Raw genomic sequence first — 17,798 nt, 5'->3', positions numbered from 1 at the left:
AACATGACAGAATATCCCCTAGCTACTAAAAATCGAAACCATTCCTGTAAGAAAATGCCCATACAAAAGGTTACTCAAAGAACATTATACATGAACTAATTAAAAACCTCATAAAGTAACTGCATGTGTATAAATAACAACTACAGAATTCAGAATTACAGAAACAGTTGCACATAATGCTCATTAGGTTAATTATTTTCTAGGAAGTTGCTGAGGATTTTTAAGAATTCAAATGATAAGAGGGCAGAGAGGAGGCTCATAAACATTCCTTCTGGGATAGTTTCAGGGTTTTTGTAAGTTTGCATTTTTTTTTTTTTGCGGTACTGGGGATCGAACTTAGGGCCCTGTGTTTGCAAGGCAAGCACTCTACCAGCTGAGCCATCTCCCCAGCCCTACTGTTTGCATTTTTAACAATGAATACAGAAAGCTCTACTAGAAGACTTTTTTTAATGATGAATGAATACATAAAGCTCTACTAGAAGACATTTTTTTAATGATGACAGGAAGAATTCAAGGAGCACATTGAGTCTGAGCACCTGGGTGGTGCCCAGAGATCAATCCTTGGCCTTGGAAATGTGGGAGGATCTGTCAACAGCTCTGAGCCCAAAAAACACCTTCCCACTAAAACTCCAGAACTCATGACCAAGAATTCTTTAATATAATGCTTCTATAAGTGGTTTGACTATGTGACAAAGACATCATAAATCCTTTTAAAAACATTCAGAAGCTCATGAGGACTTGAAAGTTGACATCACCCTGCTGTCAGTCAAAAATACATATATGTTAAGAAGCATATATATCTAAATTTACATATATGACAGCATTCATAACCCAACTAAACTATATCTCTGTCTGCATGGCTAAAGGGTCAGGAAATTTTATTTTAGCATACAAAAAACCAATTGCCTTCTATGAAACAAAAATAGCCCTAATGGTAAAACTAACTTTACTGCATGCTTAAATCTTACTGGCAGAAAAATGTACTTGAAATTGCTGCTGTGGTCAGGGGGAGCTTCATTTGGGAGACAGTCATGTGGAGATTCCACAAGATGTGGTTGAAACTTAATATTGAAGGGTATACGAGGACACAAGAGTTTCTATAGAAATAGTAACAGAAAAGATGCTGTTGGAACTTCATTCAGGATAAAGAGAAAGCATTAACATTTTTTTCCTACTAACTCAGTTTAGAACTTTGCAAAATTGAAAATTAAAGGGAGTAGATATTTACAGAGTTCTGCAGAATCAGGATCTCATCTAGTATGTGAAGACTATAAGTCTACCACTTTGATACTCTGTAGCTAAGCATTTTAAGCCTTGAAAATAAAGGGCATATAGTTACAGAAGCTAAAAATATGTGTTGCTAAAATCCAAAGGTTAACCTTCTTTACATAAAAAGTACCAGTATAGACAACCTAATCAGCATATACTTCCCTCCTTCCTCCAAAAGCCATTCCTCTTTGCCATAAAAAAAAAAAAAAACTAAAAAACTAAAAAAAACACTATGCTAAGTAGAAATACATGGATGGAAAATAACAGTAATATTAGTTTACATGAGGAATATTTCTAAATGATATAAGAAACAATACACTAGGAAAAACTTAAGTTAAATGTCATTTGCTTCAGTCTATATAGTCAAATCAAAATCACGGCTAGTCAACTTTGTGAGTTTAAGAGTATTGGACAACTTGGATAATTATGACCAAGTATCTTTTTTCTAACTGCAAAGTATCCAAGATTATCTGGAAAATTCATTCAGTGCATTGACTGAATATTATTAGCATAATATTTAATATTATGCTTTCTCTAGAAGAGTTTACTATTCAGCTGGGAAGATAAAAAGAGCTTCTGTTGAGCCAGGCACACAAGCCTGTAATCCCAGCGGCTCAGGAGGCTGAGACAGGAGGACTGCCAGTTCAAAGTCAGCCTCAGCAAAAGCAAGATGCTAAGCAACTCAGTAATACCCTGTCTCTAAATAAAATACAATAAGGAGCTGGGGATGTGGAGCGTGGTGGTCGAGTACCCCTGAATTCAATTTCCAGTATTTAAAAAAAAAAAAAAAAAAAAAAAAAAGCTTATGTTGAAGCACTGAGAATATTAGAGAAAACTACCCTGTATGGAAAGAGAGACTGCAATGGCACTCTCTTCGGAAAAGGGAAAAAGACCTGAAGAAGTACAGTGGGAGGAATGAGCTCTGCTGCATTCTCCCTGGCCAAACTTTCATTCATCATGGTTACCCACTGGGTAGCAGCTAAATAAGTATTTCCTAATAACCCATCCTCCCATCCTTCGCTGTCATCCACCCGAGATAAAGTCACTTGTGCACCTGCTGCATTGTAGCAATTGCCAGCACTGGTGTTTTCTGTCTGCCCGATATACAGCTGCCCTCAGAGGGAGCTAGAGCTTCGCCTTTGTTGCAGGTAAGATGATTTGGGAACAATGCTCTTCGTACTCAGTGGAGGCGAAAGCTCATCAATATTCCCCTGTGCAAAACCAGAGCATGCTGCTGTTGCAAAGTCCCTGGAAGAGAATTCTCCTTGCATGAAGGGAGTCTGAGCAATGACTCGACCGGTAAATGGGTTGGGAAAGTTGCAAGGAGCAGGGCAGGTCAGTCATTTCTGCCCGCCCAGCCGGAAACAGGAACTTGGTGCACATTCCAAGAAGGGCACCAGCTTGCAAAGGGGAAGGGAGGATCTTGCTGCTGGTAACACCCTGGCCTCCGGAGGGAAATCATAGGAACTTCCACTGAGGTCAAGGCCATCGATGACACTAGCCCCGGTTTTCAAACTGAAATAATATTAGACTCACCAAAAGGTAAGTCATTCAGAAACCAAGGGGACAGAATGAATCTTCCTAGACAAAAAGAATTCAAGAACTAGGAACAAGCGCTGAATGACCAATAGGTTACATACCAGCCAAGCAAGGGTTAGGGAGAAGTTTTAGCACCTATGACAACTGTGATTAAGAACCTGAGGTCCAAATTGGGCTCAGTGAGAGAATATTCCAGGTTAATTAAAAAATGTTTACCTGTGGTTAGAGACAGGGGAATCAGCAGCACACTGCCCTGACAACCACACAGATCTCTCAGTAGAAGCTGGTTAAGAAATCTATATTCCAGGCACTTATGGCCGGTTGAACATAAAACCTTGTCAAAAGCCCAGTAAAATGTCAGTGAAAGAATTTTTTTTCTTTAAAAGCAAGGTCAGAGAAGATGAGAGAAGAGACAAGAGCAAAACCATTTTTGGTGGGGTGAAGGAAGGACAATAAACAATCTGATTTACTCAAAAGAATCTTCAAAGGTGGAAGTAATTAAAGGCAATTGGGCCCTATGTAGGGTGAAGTGTGGATTGAAAAGAAAAAGGATTGTTTGTCTCCCCCTCATCCCTCAACCACTCCGAGCAGTTAGGCAATATCCCCTTCTCTATAGATAGCAAAATGCCTCATGTCCCCATCCTCCAGGGTCTCCATACATCAGGCACATTTCAGGTGTCCTGTGGAAGACAGCATGAAATTATTACGTGAACATCTGCACACCAGATGCTGAGACCACCAGACTCCTTCTCCACTTGGTTCCCAGCTCAGGCTCTCCTTCAACCTTCAGATTACTAGAAGAGCCTTTTCGGAGGACTCTCATCAGTCCAAGAGGTGATGACATTAAAGGTTCTCCCAAAGAGAAGGCCCAAATAGATCCCACTACAGTGAAGTTCATGGTCTAGAGACCATCCACCTACGTCAGCTTTTAACCTCCCACTCAAATGACAGCAGATAACCAAGGGCATTTGAAACATAATAAAAGCCTCAAACAGGAAAGCATGAGACCTAAACAGTGAAAAGACAAGAGCAACTTTTGCAAACTGAAACTGTGCAAGAAAGAGAAAAAAAAATTCCCCCAAAAGTCATTAAGCTTCCTGAGGGGAATGAGACCCTAGAACCACAAAACAAAAACAAGAAATACAGAGATATACAAACACAAACACATAAATAAATATGTATGTTTGTGTGTGTTCAGAAAACAAAAAAAAAACTTTTAATTGAAAATACTAAATACATAATTATAGGTATAAAAATCTCAATGAAAAGGTTTAGGTAATAAAATTGAGAAAATCTTCCCAAGATAAGATCAGGAAATAAAAAGAAAAATGTAAGAAAATCAGAGGCCTGATCCAAAATATCCAATACGTGAACAGTAAATTTCTTAAAGATGCATCAGAGAAAACAGAGGGAGTAAATCACCAACAGATCATTCAGGAAAATTCCCCAATCCAAAGGATATAAATTTAAAGATTCAAAAGCCCACCTCAAGGCACAAAATCATGAAATTTAAGCACTGTAGAAAACAAGAGAAAATTGTATGAAATTCCAGAGAGGACACAGCCGGTATGAAACCTGTACACAGTCTGCAAACAAAAATTGAGGGGTGGGAACAGTTTTGAATTCCTCAACAACCACACTACAATCTAGAAGACAATGGAACACTGCCTTCAAAATTTCCATCCTAGAATTCTGCACTCAGTCAAACTATAACCCGTCAGTGGAAAACAGATATTTTCAGGCATTCACAGTCTCAGAAAGATAGATATCCCACTCATCCTTTTCCAGGAAGCACCCCAGGACATGTGCTACTAAAACTAGGGAGTCCACCAAAATACAGAAAGACATGTTCTGTGGGTACCAGGAGATCAACACAGGAGTGAGATGATGAGAATCCCCAGACACTGCTAAAGGGAGGCTCTTGGAGAGAAATATCCAATGGCAACCAGTCCAGATTACAGCAAGCCAGGAGGCTCAGGACTGGCTCCTTAGAGAAAATGAAATTAACAAAAGACCATTTTGAGGCAAGACTTTGAAAACGGGCCAAGAGTTGTAAGTTGAATTAATGAGTACAAAATGATCAAATAAAGCAAGTATTAACTCAAAGAAAAACAACAAAAAATGTGCTTAGCATAACTACGAATATTGATCCAGCCATTAATCAATATTCTGCTTTAACTATTGCAAGGGTGGTAAAATTAGGGAAGCTGTGCTCGTGCTGGGGGTTGGACAGAAAAAGACAGCCTACTCATCGTCCTCCTCAGTGGGAAGTTAACAGATAATGCTTAAAGTTCAAAAACTCAAGAAGTATCAACTACAAGCAACGCGTGCCTAAGAATTACAAGTGGTTGCTTCTGGAAAGGAAGAAATGCAACTTGGATAAAGGTTTAAAATTCAAAGCAAAACAAAGTTGACTTCCATGCTCCATGTGTATTTACATTTGTTTGGCTTTTTCTTTGTTTTCCCAATAGCAAACTGTTTTGAAAAATTCCTTTCTTGTTTTTCTAAACAAAAGAAAATTTCATTTTCTGCATCTGTGCCACAGTAGCTGTGGTCATCTGAGCTCTGAGCAGTCACGTGGTGAGGAAATTAATAGTCATAATCTGATCCAAGGAAGGACTGGTTGAGCCAGGGCAGAAACAAAAAGACAAGCCCAGGGGAAGTAGGTTTGGAGGTACAGGCAACTACTAAGCCTCCCTCCTGTAGGTTGGTTGCTGTTGCAGTTTTCAATAAAACTCTTCTAATAGCATAATAGCATTGGCACAGGATAATTTTACAATTTGTCAGTGACTGTGAACTAATTTCACTTCTTTCTGACAAAAGTGAATGCCCAATGTATGACCCTAATCCAACCAAAACAGCTAGCCCCCAGGACTGTTGATATGGGTTCAACTTCAGTTAACTATTTTGCCTGATGCAGACTAGACAAGAAGATAGCATAGGAAGGATGCTGAACAAGTGACAGATCCTTACTGACCACCCCATGGGGGCCCCAGCACCAGGTAAAGGATTAACACCCCTGCCGATGCTGTGGATCAAGGTTCCCTATCCTGAACAAGAGCTGGGAATCTGGGCAGGGGTGAAGCAGAAGCCAGGGAGCCAGAAAGCAGGGGCCAGGAGGAGAGGTACCAACCTGCCCAACCTGGAGGAACCTGTAGGCAGAGGTGTGATCAGAGGCCCAGGACACAGGCTCCTAACACTCTGGATCCCTGGAGGAAAGCAAAGAGGCCAATAATTCTTCCCCAAGCATAAATATGGGCCAGTCACTACCCACAACTTCTTCAACCTTCCTGTTAAGGGTCCTCTTCAGAGAGCAAAGGTTGCCATTCTCTGAGCTTCACCATGGTTTCGTAAAACATAGCCCTTGCCCTTGAGTAACTAGTCACTGAAAAAACAAGACCATATTTTTACAGAATAAAGTAGGTAAACAAGTTGAAATGCTACAGCATACATGAATATCCTATATTCTTTCCTATTTGGAAAGATTTGAAAAGTCTACATCAAGGACCCAAGTGGGGCAAAGGTATAGTCGATTAGAATTGATTTGCATGTGTTTACAACACTTGCCCTAAACAGTTCCACAAACCAGAATGTACACACCCTTATGGGAAGAATCAAGATCATTAACATAAACACACTACAGTAGGCATCCTGCGTTGGCAAGAGTAGTTAAGACATTGATCAGATTAATTAGAGTATAGGGAGTATGTTTCCCTATACTTTAATTAATGAAAACAAAACTAAAGTAAATATATCTTCAAATATCTTCAAATAGTCCATGTGAAAATTACTCATACTTTTCTTTTGCCCATATAAATCCTGGTAATTTCATGCTGCATATAATCCTTGTGGACCAAAGAGCTAACATCGTGTAACCTAATTTGTTAAATCCCAAAAGTGATTTGGGAAACCTGCTGTTAATAGTTGGGTTTTTCATTTATTTTTTTCTCCCCAGCTCTGTAGGGAAGAATCATCCAGGATGCAGTAAATTAAGAATTTCCTAAGAGGAAAATGAGCACTCACTGGAAAGACAGGGTATATACACAAAGCATATAACTATTTTGGATAATCTTCAAGTCCAGTTAACCACCATTCTATTGTTCCAAGTTAACACTGAGATCAACTCTTCTAATCAACTATTCCAGTTTCCAAAGAATGACAAGAGATGAGATTGTTCCTGAACCAGACATACAACGCCTTACGTCTGTTATTCGTCCATGAAAAAAAATAAAGTCAAACGGAGATTTAGGATCCCAGAAAAAAAATGAACACTCTCGCATCAAGGCCCTAGTTTTTCCAAGTACATATATTATCCAAGCCCCTGTTTTCAAGATCCCCGCACCATTTCCCGTAAGAAAAAGACTGTGAGCTTGATGGAGTGAGGCACTAGGGCACCTGCAACAGTGGAACATCTTCCTGGATTCTGCCAACTTTCAGTCAAGACTGCGCTGCCCGCGGAGTGGAGAGGAGGAACCAACTCTGCCGCGCAGCTGGGAAGTGAACCGAACGACAGGCGACTTGGGCCCTGGGATCCAAAGGAAAAGGGAAGGGGGGCCTCCCTAAGAGAGATCGGCGCCAGAGCCCGGGGGACCGGCTGCAGCCGGCGGGAAGGCGCGCCCACGCAGGACGCGCACCAGTCCTTTCTTCCTGGACGAAATGGGACGGGTCCCTCACCTGCCGTGGGGCGCCCGCGATCACTACGACCCGAAAAGTAGAAAGTCCTTCCAGGTTCCACGACGGTCAGTTTGGGCTTGTGGAAGCCACCTCTGTCCGCGCGCAGGGCAGTCCTGACCCTCCCTGCCGGACCGGCCCGCACCGCCCTTACCTGCTGGAGCGCTTCTGCTGAGCCAAGCCGGGGAGAGTGTGAGGTCTGCTCGGCTCTGCAAAGTCCACTGCCAGGCGCCCTCCGCCCCCGCCACGGAGCGCCCCGCCCCACCCCGCCTCCGATCGCTCCGCCCCGGTCGCTATAGCTCACGGCCACCGGTTGACACCGCCCTGTAGCAATTTCAAGGCAAAAGGCCGGAATAGATCGCAAGTGTGTCCAGGCTCCCGCCCCCAGGGGACTAACCTTATGCTGTTGGACACAGAGCTGGGCCTCCCTAGGCTTGGGCGTCCCAGCCCAGGAGAACCGCCCCACGAGGGCTCGTAGGTCCCCGGCCGGGAGAACCCCGAGCAGTGCCACCTGTGGGTGACTGGGAGCCCGGTAGGAACTAAGAACCACACCTCCTCTTCCGCTAAGGGTGGCGGGTCAAGCGGGTGACGAGTTGCCCCGGAGTGATGCAAGACTTTATACGAAAAGAATAAATCATTTTACTGTCAAACCTGATACTTATAGGGTCACGTGCACAATTCATGTCTTAACACTTCACTCTTTGAAGAGTAGAAAACGTTTTGATAAGACTTAATATGTTCCAGGCGCTGCTCTAGCAACTGTACCTCAAATTCATAGTATCAGAGACCCCACTTTAGATATGGTGAAAATAAGGCATATAAAAGTAAAACAACTTGTCTAATGCCAAACAACTAGTAAAGTGAAAAGCTGAACTTCAAATTCAGGTAGTCCTCCTGGGAAATCTTGGCTCTTAAACACTGACTCACTGAAATTTGAGTGTCCAGCATGTGCCATAAACTGACACAGGCTTGTTGAATACAAAACAGAGCTCTGCCTGCAGGGAGCTTTTATTCTATGTGGGGAACAAAGACAATAAACGTGTAAAACATGTGAGAAGGGTCTTGGCAAAATTAGAGCCAGGTGATGGAAGAGAGAGTGATAGGAAGAGTGTGGAGGAGCTTCCGGAGACACGGTGGTCTTGGAGGTTTCTAAGGAGAAAGTGACGGGAGAACTGAGACCTGAAGGATAACACAGGCAGCCAACCTGAAGATGATAGTGAGGAGATGGCAAGTGCATTCAAAGATATGCCTTGTGCTTGTTTGGAACGAGAAACAGTGCCTTCCTGTATTACCTCTCCTTTGATCATTATAATTACCCTGAGAAGGAGTCTGACAAGATTCCAGAAAAAAAAGGTAAGCCTCAGAGAGGTTCTAAAGTCTTACCTAAAGTCATTCAATTAGAACAATGGGGATGGGACAAACGGAGACTTTCTGAATCCATATCCTCTCACACTCCAGCCAAAACCTTGGGTATACATAATGAGGTACTCCGAATGAATACTGTAAAATTTCTCATGTAATCTACTGTCTCCTCCCTGCCCTGTTCTCTCCTGCCTCTTACCCTATTCAGACGCCTATTTTAATTGGTTAATAATTTCCCCCATGAACAGTGTTCTTTGAGAGATGGAGGGTCATGAACCCTCTGAAATTGTATGCAAAAAAAAAAAAAAAAATGAGGTGTATGTGTGTGTGGAGAAAGCTAGTTATTATAGTAATAAAGTTAATTTTCTCCCAAGAAAAATGCTCAGACACATAAATGAGAAGACTTTAGAACTTTAATTATATGACTTTTGTAAGTTTAAATGCTCAATATCAGATTGACATTGTTTCTGTACTTGAGAGATGAAAATACATCTTTTTAACTTGCATATAGCTTCCACATGGGGCACAAAAAGACATACAGAATCAACATGGAAGGTTTGTAAATAAAGCAGTATTTGTATTTGGAGCTTCTTATACTCCTTTTTGTAAGTCTCTAGATTCCTTTTTTAACTTTCTACTTTCCCAAATGAGACTTAACCCATCACAGGTAATTAATAAATTCTTGTTAAATGGACTAATGATGTTGATAATAATACAGTCCTTATCAGTCTTGTATGGAGAGTCTGTTCCTACATGAAGATGACTTCATTGTGATGGTATGATATGTCTGTCTCTTTCTAGCATGTGCCAAAAGTAGTTGGTTCTTTGGAACTAATTACATAGAAGGAAGGAGAAAGTTTTAAATATTGGACACAAAGTCAATAATCATATTCCCAGGAATGGTTGCCAAATAAATAATTCAAAGGAAAGAAAAGACATCATATTCAAAGTATGTTTATAAGTGCATCATTTATAATAATAAAATAATTAAATGTTGAATAAGGAAATGTTTAAGCAAAATATATCAATACCATAGAATGTCAGGCTATCATTAAAAATATTATCTGTGTTAATACAATAGAAATGTGGAGGAAAAGTTATGAAAAAGTTTATGTGGAAAAAAATAGAACCCAAGTCTTTATGTACTCTATGATTGCAACTAAATAAAGATTATGTGATGAGAGGTTGAAAATATGAATTATGGTTAACAGTTTATTTGAGGGAAATCCTATGCACTAGGCCCTTTTCTAAATGCATTAATTCATCAAATTCTCACAAATGTAGACAGTTATCTTTTTGTACAGCTGAAGAAGTTGAGGCAGAGAAGGTCTAAATAATTCACCCAAAGTCAGACAGCTATCAAGTGGAAAACACAGGATGTGGATACAAAGCAGCATGGCTCCTAAATTTATACTTGGATTTTTGTTTGTTTGCTTGCTTACTTGCTTGCTTTGTATTTTTGTAGTGCTAGGGACTGAACACTGGGCCTCATGCACACTAAGCAAGTATTCTCTACTGAGCTACATCTCCAGCCTCTGAGTTTGCAGTCTTAACCATGCAGAGCTGCCAGAGAAAATAAACTTTGAATCCTGGATCATGTGGGGTCATTTAAAAATATTTCCTTGTATAATGTTTTTATTTTGGCTTGGTAGTAAGTGAAAACTTTTTTAAAATACAGAGCTGGAAAAGAAGACATAGAAATAAAACCAGATTATGCTTAGAAGAAGAGAGATATAAAGACAAGAAACACATCTGGTTTAGGTCAATTTATATTCTGGATTGAACTCTAAATAGTGTCTCAAAGGACTCCAATATTTCAATGACTTGGTAGTTTATGAAGTTTGAGTTAAAATTACCTTAGTCATAATAAAATGCAATATTCAGTATTACTAATATGAATTTAAAAATTATTCTTGGGGAAAAAAAGAAAGATTATTCTGCCCTGGGTTTGCACTTCCTTTTCTCTGCCCAGACTGCTCTATCCTCAGATACTTCTGAAGCTACCTCCTTCTCAGTGGTGGTCGTGAAACAGTTACCATCACTACGTGACCAGGGGCCCAGAAAACACAGGCAAACAAGGCAGACAAAACTCTGTTATGCTGGGCCTCACATTCTGGTGGAAGGTCAATGGTTTAGAATTCAATTTAACTGTAAGTAACAACATCCCCTTGTGTCCCTCCCAATGGTGCCTACGTCTTTAATCCCTGGACCTATGAATATGTTAACCTACATGGCAAAAGGGACTTTGTAAATATGAGTAAATAAGAATCTTGAGATAGGGAGATTATGCTGGACTATCTGGCTAAGTAATCTCAAGGATCCTTATGATAGGGGGAAATGTGGGTCAGAATCAGAAAAGGAGATAAGAAAAACAGAAGACAGGAAGAGAGAGATTTGAAGATGTGATACAACCAGCTTGGAAGATGAAAGAAGGGATCACAAGTAAGGAAAGCAGGGAGCTCCTAGAAGCTGGCAAAGGCAAGGCAACAAATATACCTCTAGAGAATCCAGAAGGAACCAGACCTTCTGATACTTGGATTTTTAGCTCAATGAAACTGTTTTGGACAACTGACTTAAGATCTGTAAAAGAAAACATTTGTATTATTTTAAGTCAGTAAGTTTTTAATAAGAGGCAACTAATAGAACATTCAATAGTTTCTCTCTTTCTCTTATGGGTAAGAAGTCAATGTCAGATAAGCATGATGTTCCATAGTGTCTGGGCCCCAGCCCTTTTTATTTTTCCATGTAGATGAGAGAAACTGGAGGGAAATATGAGAATTTCCAGGGACTCATGATGCAGACATTGAGCCAGCTGATCATCTGTGTCAGAGTTTCTCAACTAATATAGTATAAAGCCCTTTTAAATAATATGTTTTCATTGTAATTCATTAAAATAAAATAAAAGTATAAAACTACTTATGCATTCTTTATTTGCATAGTGTTCTTTACTTTTGTAGCATTTTATAAATAATTAAAGCCAGAATAAAACTTGCAAATAAATTTGAAAGACTAAAAAACCAATTATTGAGGCCACACACACTTCTATCACATGGTGTCCCTGGAGGCTACGTGGGGAACAGTAACAAGGCACATCTGTCCCTCCCAGCCAGGAACATAACAGCGAAGACCAAGTTGGGGACAGGAAACTCACTATGCCAAGAAACAGGAAGATCTCAAACTGAATGAGAAAGACAATCTATAGACAACATCATGATGACAGGGATGTCAAAATTATGTGAGAAAGATGTTAAATCAGCTATCATAAAACTGTTTCAGTGAGCAATTACAAATGAGCTTGAAATCAATGAAGAAAATTGTCCTAGCAAAAAAATAAATATAAAAGTCTCAGTAAAGAAATAGAAGGTATTAAAAAGAACCAAATGAAAATATTAAAACTGAAAATACAATAACCAAAATTTAAAACTCCATGAAAGGGCTTCAGCAAAATGGATGAGACAGAGGCAGAGTCAGTAAACCAGAAGATCAAGCAATAGAAATGACCTAATCTGAACAACAGGAACAGAAAAGAAGATCCACAAAGAGTCCTATGGGACTATAATAAAAGATCTACCATTTGTGTCATCAGAATCTCAAAGAGGAAGAGCACAGGACTGAAAAAGTACTCAAGGAAATAATGGTTGAAATTTTCCTATTTGACGAAGGACCTAAACATCCTGCTCTCCACCTGTGTGGGGAGGGAGTAGGTAACCATCTGAGGTGCGGGCCAGCTGGAAATAAAAGCTAGGAAGTAATATTAAGAAATAAACACTCGGAATGGGGTTGTAGCTCAGTGGTAGAGGTTTTGCCTAGCGTGTGAGGCACTAGGTTCAATTCCCAGCGCCGCATATATTGATGGGCAACTAAATATATATAAACATAAAAGACAAGAATTATATATATATATATATATATATATATATATATAAAGCAGGGGCACTGGCAGGTGGAAAAGATATGATGGGTCTGATCCTAACAAAAAGAAAAGCAATGAATGCTTTATTTATAGTGAAACACAAAGAAGGGATTCAGTAAGGAGCTTCTTCAGGAGAACAGGATAAGAGCGGGGAAAACAGGTTGTTTGGGCCTTGGTAGGTTATACCCATCTCCAGGGGCAGCTGCATTTGATCCAAGGGCTGTGAGCTAAGACAGGGTACCAGCATGATCTGGGCTTTTTTGGGAATTTCACCCAGGAGTTCCCAGAAAAGCAGCCTCCCTGCCTTATGATGGCTCAGACAAATCCATAGTTCATACATGGCTTCCAACATAAACCTATACACCATGAAGTTGAATAAACTTCATAGGAGGATAAACAAAAATCAATTTACAATAAGACACATCATAGGTACACTTCTTAGCATTAAAGACAAAAAAGAAAAATTGTAAAAGCAGCAAGAGAAACATGATGCCTTTTTTTGGGTTGTTTTTTTGGTTTTTTTTTTTTTTTTTTTTTTTGCTCTTTTTAGTTACATGACAGTAGAATGTATTCTGATATATTATACACACGTGAAGGATATGGAAAATGACAAACCCCCAAGCCCCCAAGACTGACCTGGAGGAAGAAGGAAGAGGATGGCAATCATTAATCTTCTCCCAGTAAATCCTTTCCCAGTATGAGTCCCGAGGGAAAAAGCAAACTTTCATCCCTTCCTGGGTTGGTCCCCAGCATCTTTACCAAAAGCAAACATTCACCCCTCCCAAGCACAGTGGGTCCTGAAGGAAGGAGGTAGATACTGAAATACTGGGCCCTGGACTGCAGGGCGCCATCCATGACTAGCAAATAAAATTAGGCTTGGTCTAGCCATCAGACATGGAAATTTGGCTTTCAGGAACTGATAGTCATGAGGGATTGTTTCAGATGGCCTGAAGTATGTGGGTTCGTGCAGAGGCTTACCGCTGGAATTTGCATGTCCTAGATGTGCCAGAAGACCCGCTAGAGCAAAATGGCTTGCTTAACTCCACCCCATCCTGTTTCTCACAGAAGAAGCTCCTCCCCTGCACACCTTTTATCTGTAGGGCTATAAATAAAGAAAAGGTGGGCTCTTCCATTTTTGTTAGAACCAGATCTTTAGCATGGCTCAATCCATCAACCCCTTGATTAAAAAAAAAAAAAAAAATTGTCTCCTATGGTTTTTGTCTATCAAATAAATCTCTTAGCAATGAATTTACAGCTGACTCATCCCTCCCATAATATAAATTTTTTCTAAATTATAATGGATATAGTTCATGCAAAAATTTTAACACTGGTTCCTTCACCCACGCTGGACTTCTGGCGGACTGGACTTTGAACCTTTCCCATTGCCCATGAGCCCTGAAAAGAGAAAAGCAAATAGTGAAGCTTCAATTTCTTGAAAACCTAACCATACAGTTACCAAATGAACCAGTAATTGTATCCTTAGGCATTTGTCCCAGAGAAATGAAACCACCTGTTCACACGAAAACCCATATACAGGGCTGGTGTTGTAACTCAGTGGTGAAGCGTTTGCCTAGCACGTGTGATCCTCAGCATCACATAAAAATAAATAAAATAAAGGTACTGTGTCCATCTACAACTAAAAATATTTTTTTAAAAACCCAAATACATCTGTTTACAGCAGCTTTCTTCCTAATAGCCCAAACCCAGGAAAACCAATGGGTCCTTTAATGACTGAATTTTAGTTAAACCCAAAGTGGATATAACATACCAAGGAATATTACTCAGAAACAAAAGGAAGAAAACTAGTGATACACCCAATCTAGACACATCTCCAGAGATTTATGCTGAGTGAATTTGGCCAATATCTGTCCCCAGCAAATAGCCAACATTTATTGAGTACTTAGTATTAAGTATAAGCCTAAGTACCTAGTTCATTTAATCCTCACGAAAAACCATTGATACAGGTACTCATTAGTTCTGTCCGATAGATGAGAAAACAGAGCATCAAAGAATAGAAAAATATTATTAAAACTACATCAACCTATACCTAATAAAGAAAAAAAACAACATTAACATTGAATTGTAGAATGTTTTCAAGTAACTATAATAAAAACAATTGCAAACAGATACTGCTATTGTTTTGGCATTTTTTAAATAAAAATAAATAAATAAATCTTCCTATAGGTCTGTTCCTAGTACTAATTACTTAGTTCATTCCTTTTGTGATGGGCTCACAGATCTGACTCCATGAGAATGTTATAGGCCAGACTCTAAGGGAAATGACTAAACAGACTCCATTTTGCTCTGAGACTCCATGTTATGTAGGAAATAAGCTTCTCCCATGGGAACACCCCACCTCTGTGCCCATCATCAGTCACTTGGTGTGACATGTTTAATAATATACAATGGCAACTCCTATGTACTAAGGAATTGCTCTCTTTTGATTCCTATTGCTCCTAAACAATGTACCATGTAAACAGTAATTGTGTGGATATTAGCAACCATTCTTTAGTTTGTACCTAGGTAAGGATCATTTTGACCCACTCGCCCCTCTGTCAATGATCTCACGATATTAATGTGTAATTTCGAATCATAGCAACAGACACTTATGATTGATGTGATTTTTGGTATAAGAACCCCTACAACCCTGTGGTCGGGGCTGTTCTCCCAATAGCCATTTTTTAGGGCATTGTGTGAGACTCAGCTGGCCAGCTTAATAAAGACTCTCAAATTTGGACTTCTCAGTGGTGATCGGTCTGTTCTTAAGTTGCGCCCCATAACACTTTTCCAAACTAATTGTTGCTAATGCTCCTTTCCTGACCTCACCCTTACTGTAGTAGCTCTCAGTCTCTCTCATATGTCCCCTCGGCATTCATTTTTCTCTTCGATGCACGAATTCCGTCTCTGGAAACTTCTACAGTGGGCTTTCTCTTGTTTTACCTTCAGGGAGCAAGCCAGAAATGCCAGAAGTTAAAATCCCCAAGAAGCTGTTACCAGATGATGAAAAAGAACTGGAGGATAAATACCCCCGTTTCCTTGTCCCTTGGGTGGAACAACTCTGAGGCATGTTCCCAGTGGGACACAGAAGAATTGAGGGCCAGTTGATGTTGATAGTCTGCTCACTAGTGCATATCTTTCCTTTCCTGTCTCACCTCCCCACTTCCTTAAAAATGCTCTCTGGAATCCTCTCCCAAATAAACCATTTGAACTAAATTCCTTGTCTTGGGTCTGATGAGAACTCATTTTAGCCAAAGACACTTATTCCAGGAAAGATGTTTTTTTAAAAACATAGCCTCAACCAAGAGAAACGTAAAGATTGGCTGTGATTCTAACCAGTTGAGAAGGATTAAGCTGCGTGGTTTTAGATAGAGAGGTACTATGTTCCAGCTTCGAACTGAGAAGGGAAGATGGAGACAAAATCATGTGAAGTTCCAATTTACATTCTCCTCACCTCTGAATTCATCCAAATTCATCCAAATCTGAATTTCCATTTCCTTTACACTCATAAGTTCACTGTCCATTCTGGGGCCCCACTTAACTCCTTCACAGCCAACTGTGATGGACTGAATCACATCCCCCAAAAGTTATAGATGAAAGCCCTGACCTATGCATGTGACTTCACTTGAAGATTGGGTCTTACAGACACTCCAACGTGACTACCCTTGGAGATAGAGTCTTTCAGAAGGAAATTAAGGTTAAATGAAGTCATAAGGGTGGGGCTCTAACCTACTAGGATTGTTGACCTTAGAAAAAGGGAAATACTGGAAGTTTGCACACAGAGAAAAGGCGGGTGATAGGGTGAGAAAGCAGCCACCTGCAGGCCCGGGAGATAGGCCTTAAGAAAAACAAACCTGGGCTGGGGAGATAGCTCAGTTGGTAGAGTGCTTGCCTTGTAAGCACAAGGCCCTGGGCTCAATCCCCAGCACCACAAGGAAAAAAAAAAAAAGAAAGAAAGAAAAACAAACCTTGGAGCTCTAGGCTCCAGAACTAAGGGAAAATTAATTTCTGTTTTTTAAGCCATCTGGCCTATGATATTTTGTTATGGAAGCTATAGCAAACTAATACAACAACATTCTACAGACAAAGGACAAACTGACATATATATAAAATTTTCCATATCCACTCATTTGAGCAGACAATTCTGAATGCTGCTGAGAAGGTTTCAGTAGAATTAAACCCCTGTTGCCCAATGTATTGTCCTCCATCATCCATAATACACCCTCATATTGACTTTGCCACCTTCCCTGTCTCATTCTCCCTACTATCTCACTCCTTTTTCCTAGGATCACTCTACATATACCATCAGCATAGCATCTATGTCCTTCTCTTAAGCTTGTCTTTGGAGGAGCCCATACTAAGACAAGTCCTGCCACCAATCCCAGATTAAAAGTAGGATGTAGAGTCTGGAGGGATTTCTAGGACTGGCAACTCTCAGGACACCACTCCTGCAGCACCCAAGATGTGTATATAGAGCTTCCCCAACCTTGCATCAAACAAAGGTCTACTTCATTCACCATAGCTTTGCCCACTGGATTGCCAGTGATCAGTAGCCACATCAGCCAGAAGCATCAATGGGAACAAAGTCAATATCTGTCCAAGGTCTAAATTTCCATGCATGCAGCCTTTCCCAAAGTTTCTTTTTATTTATTTATTTATTTGTGTGTGTGTGTGTGTGTGTGTGTGTGTGTGTGTGTGTGTGTGGCTAGGGATTGAATCCAGGGCTTTATGCATGCAAGGCAAGCAATCTACCAACTGAGCTAAATCCCCCGACCCCCACAAAGTTCCTGAGACTACATAAGCTTGTGATTCTTTTACGATTCCATGGAAGGGCTTGAATACTGACCAAGATTTTATTTCCTGCCAGGTAAATGGATAAAGGCCCAAGGCTGGTGACATCTTACACTCTGGTGTTATGGACTAGCTATAGCTGTTGGAAGAGAAACAGAGAACAAGGCAGGTTTCATGCAATTTTCCCGAGGTCTCTGCTCAGAGGTGCTCAGCCAAATGAACTCCAAATTTATAGTTGGTACTACATGTATTGTGA

At 40.3% G+C, this 17,798-nt stretch overlaps 2 protein-coding genes across 2 annotated transcripts in view; both read right to left on the bottom strand.

The window, feature by feature from the left end:
• TEC (tec protein tyrosine kinase) overlaps positions 1-8,008 on the bottom strand; it is a 123,944-nt gene extending 115,936 nt beyond the window's left edge. Inside the window, exon 1 of the mRNA XM_079153926.1 lies at positions 7,877-8,008. The gene's annotated coding sequence lies outside the window, so the exon portion shown is untranslated. The remainder of the gene's footprint in view (positions 1-7,876) is intronic.
• LOC306669288 (uncharacterized protein) lies at positions 289-16,275 on the bottom strand (the record flags this gene model as incomplete). The annotated part of the gene is given in 4 exon segments (XM_079153128.1): positions 289-7,549; positions 7,551-8,042; positions 14,095-14,149; positions 16,206-16,275. Coding segments are annotated over 4 exon segments (921 nt in total). The 3' UTR covers positions 289-7,245.
• Between the last annotated feature and the right edge of the window lie 1,523 nt (positions 16,276-17,798).

Source organism: Sciurus vulgaris (genome assembly GCF_902686455.1).
Source record: "Sciurus vulgaris genome assembly, chromosome: 9".
Taxonomy (NCBI): Eukaryota; Metazoa; Chordata; class Mammalia; order Rodentia; family Sciuridae; genus Sciurus; species Sciurus vulgaris.
The sequence above is the reverse complement of the archived record's forward strand: the minus strand, read 5'-3'. Positions and strand labels throughout refer to the sequence as shown.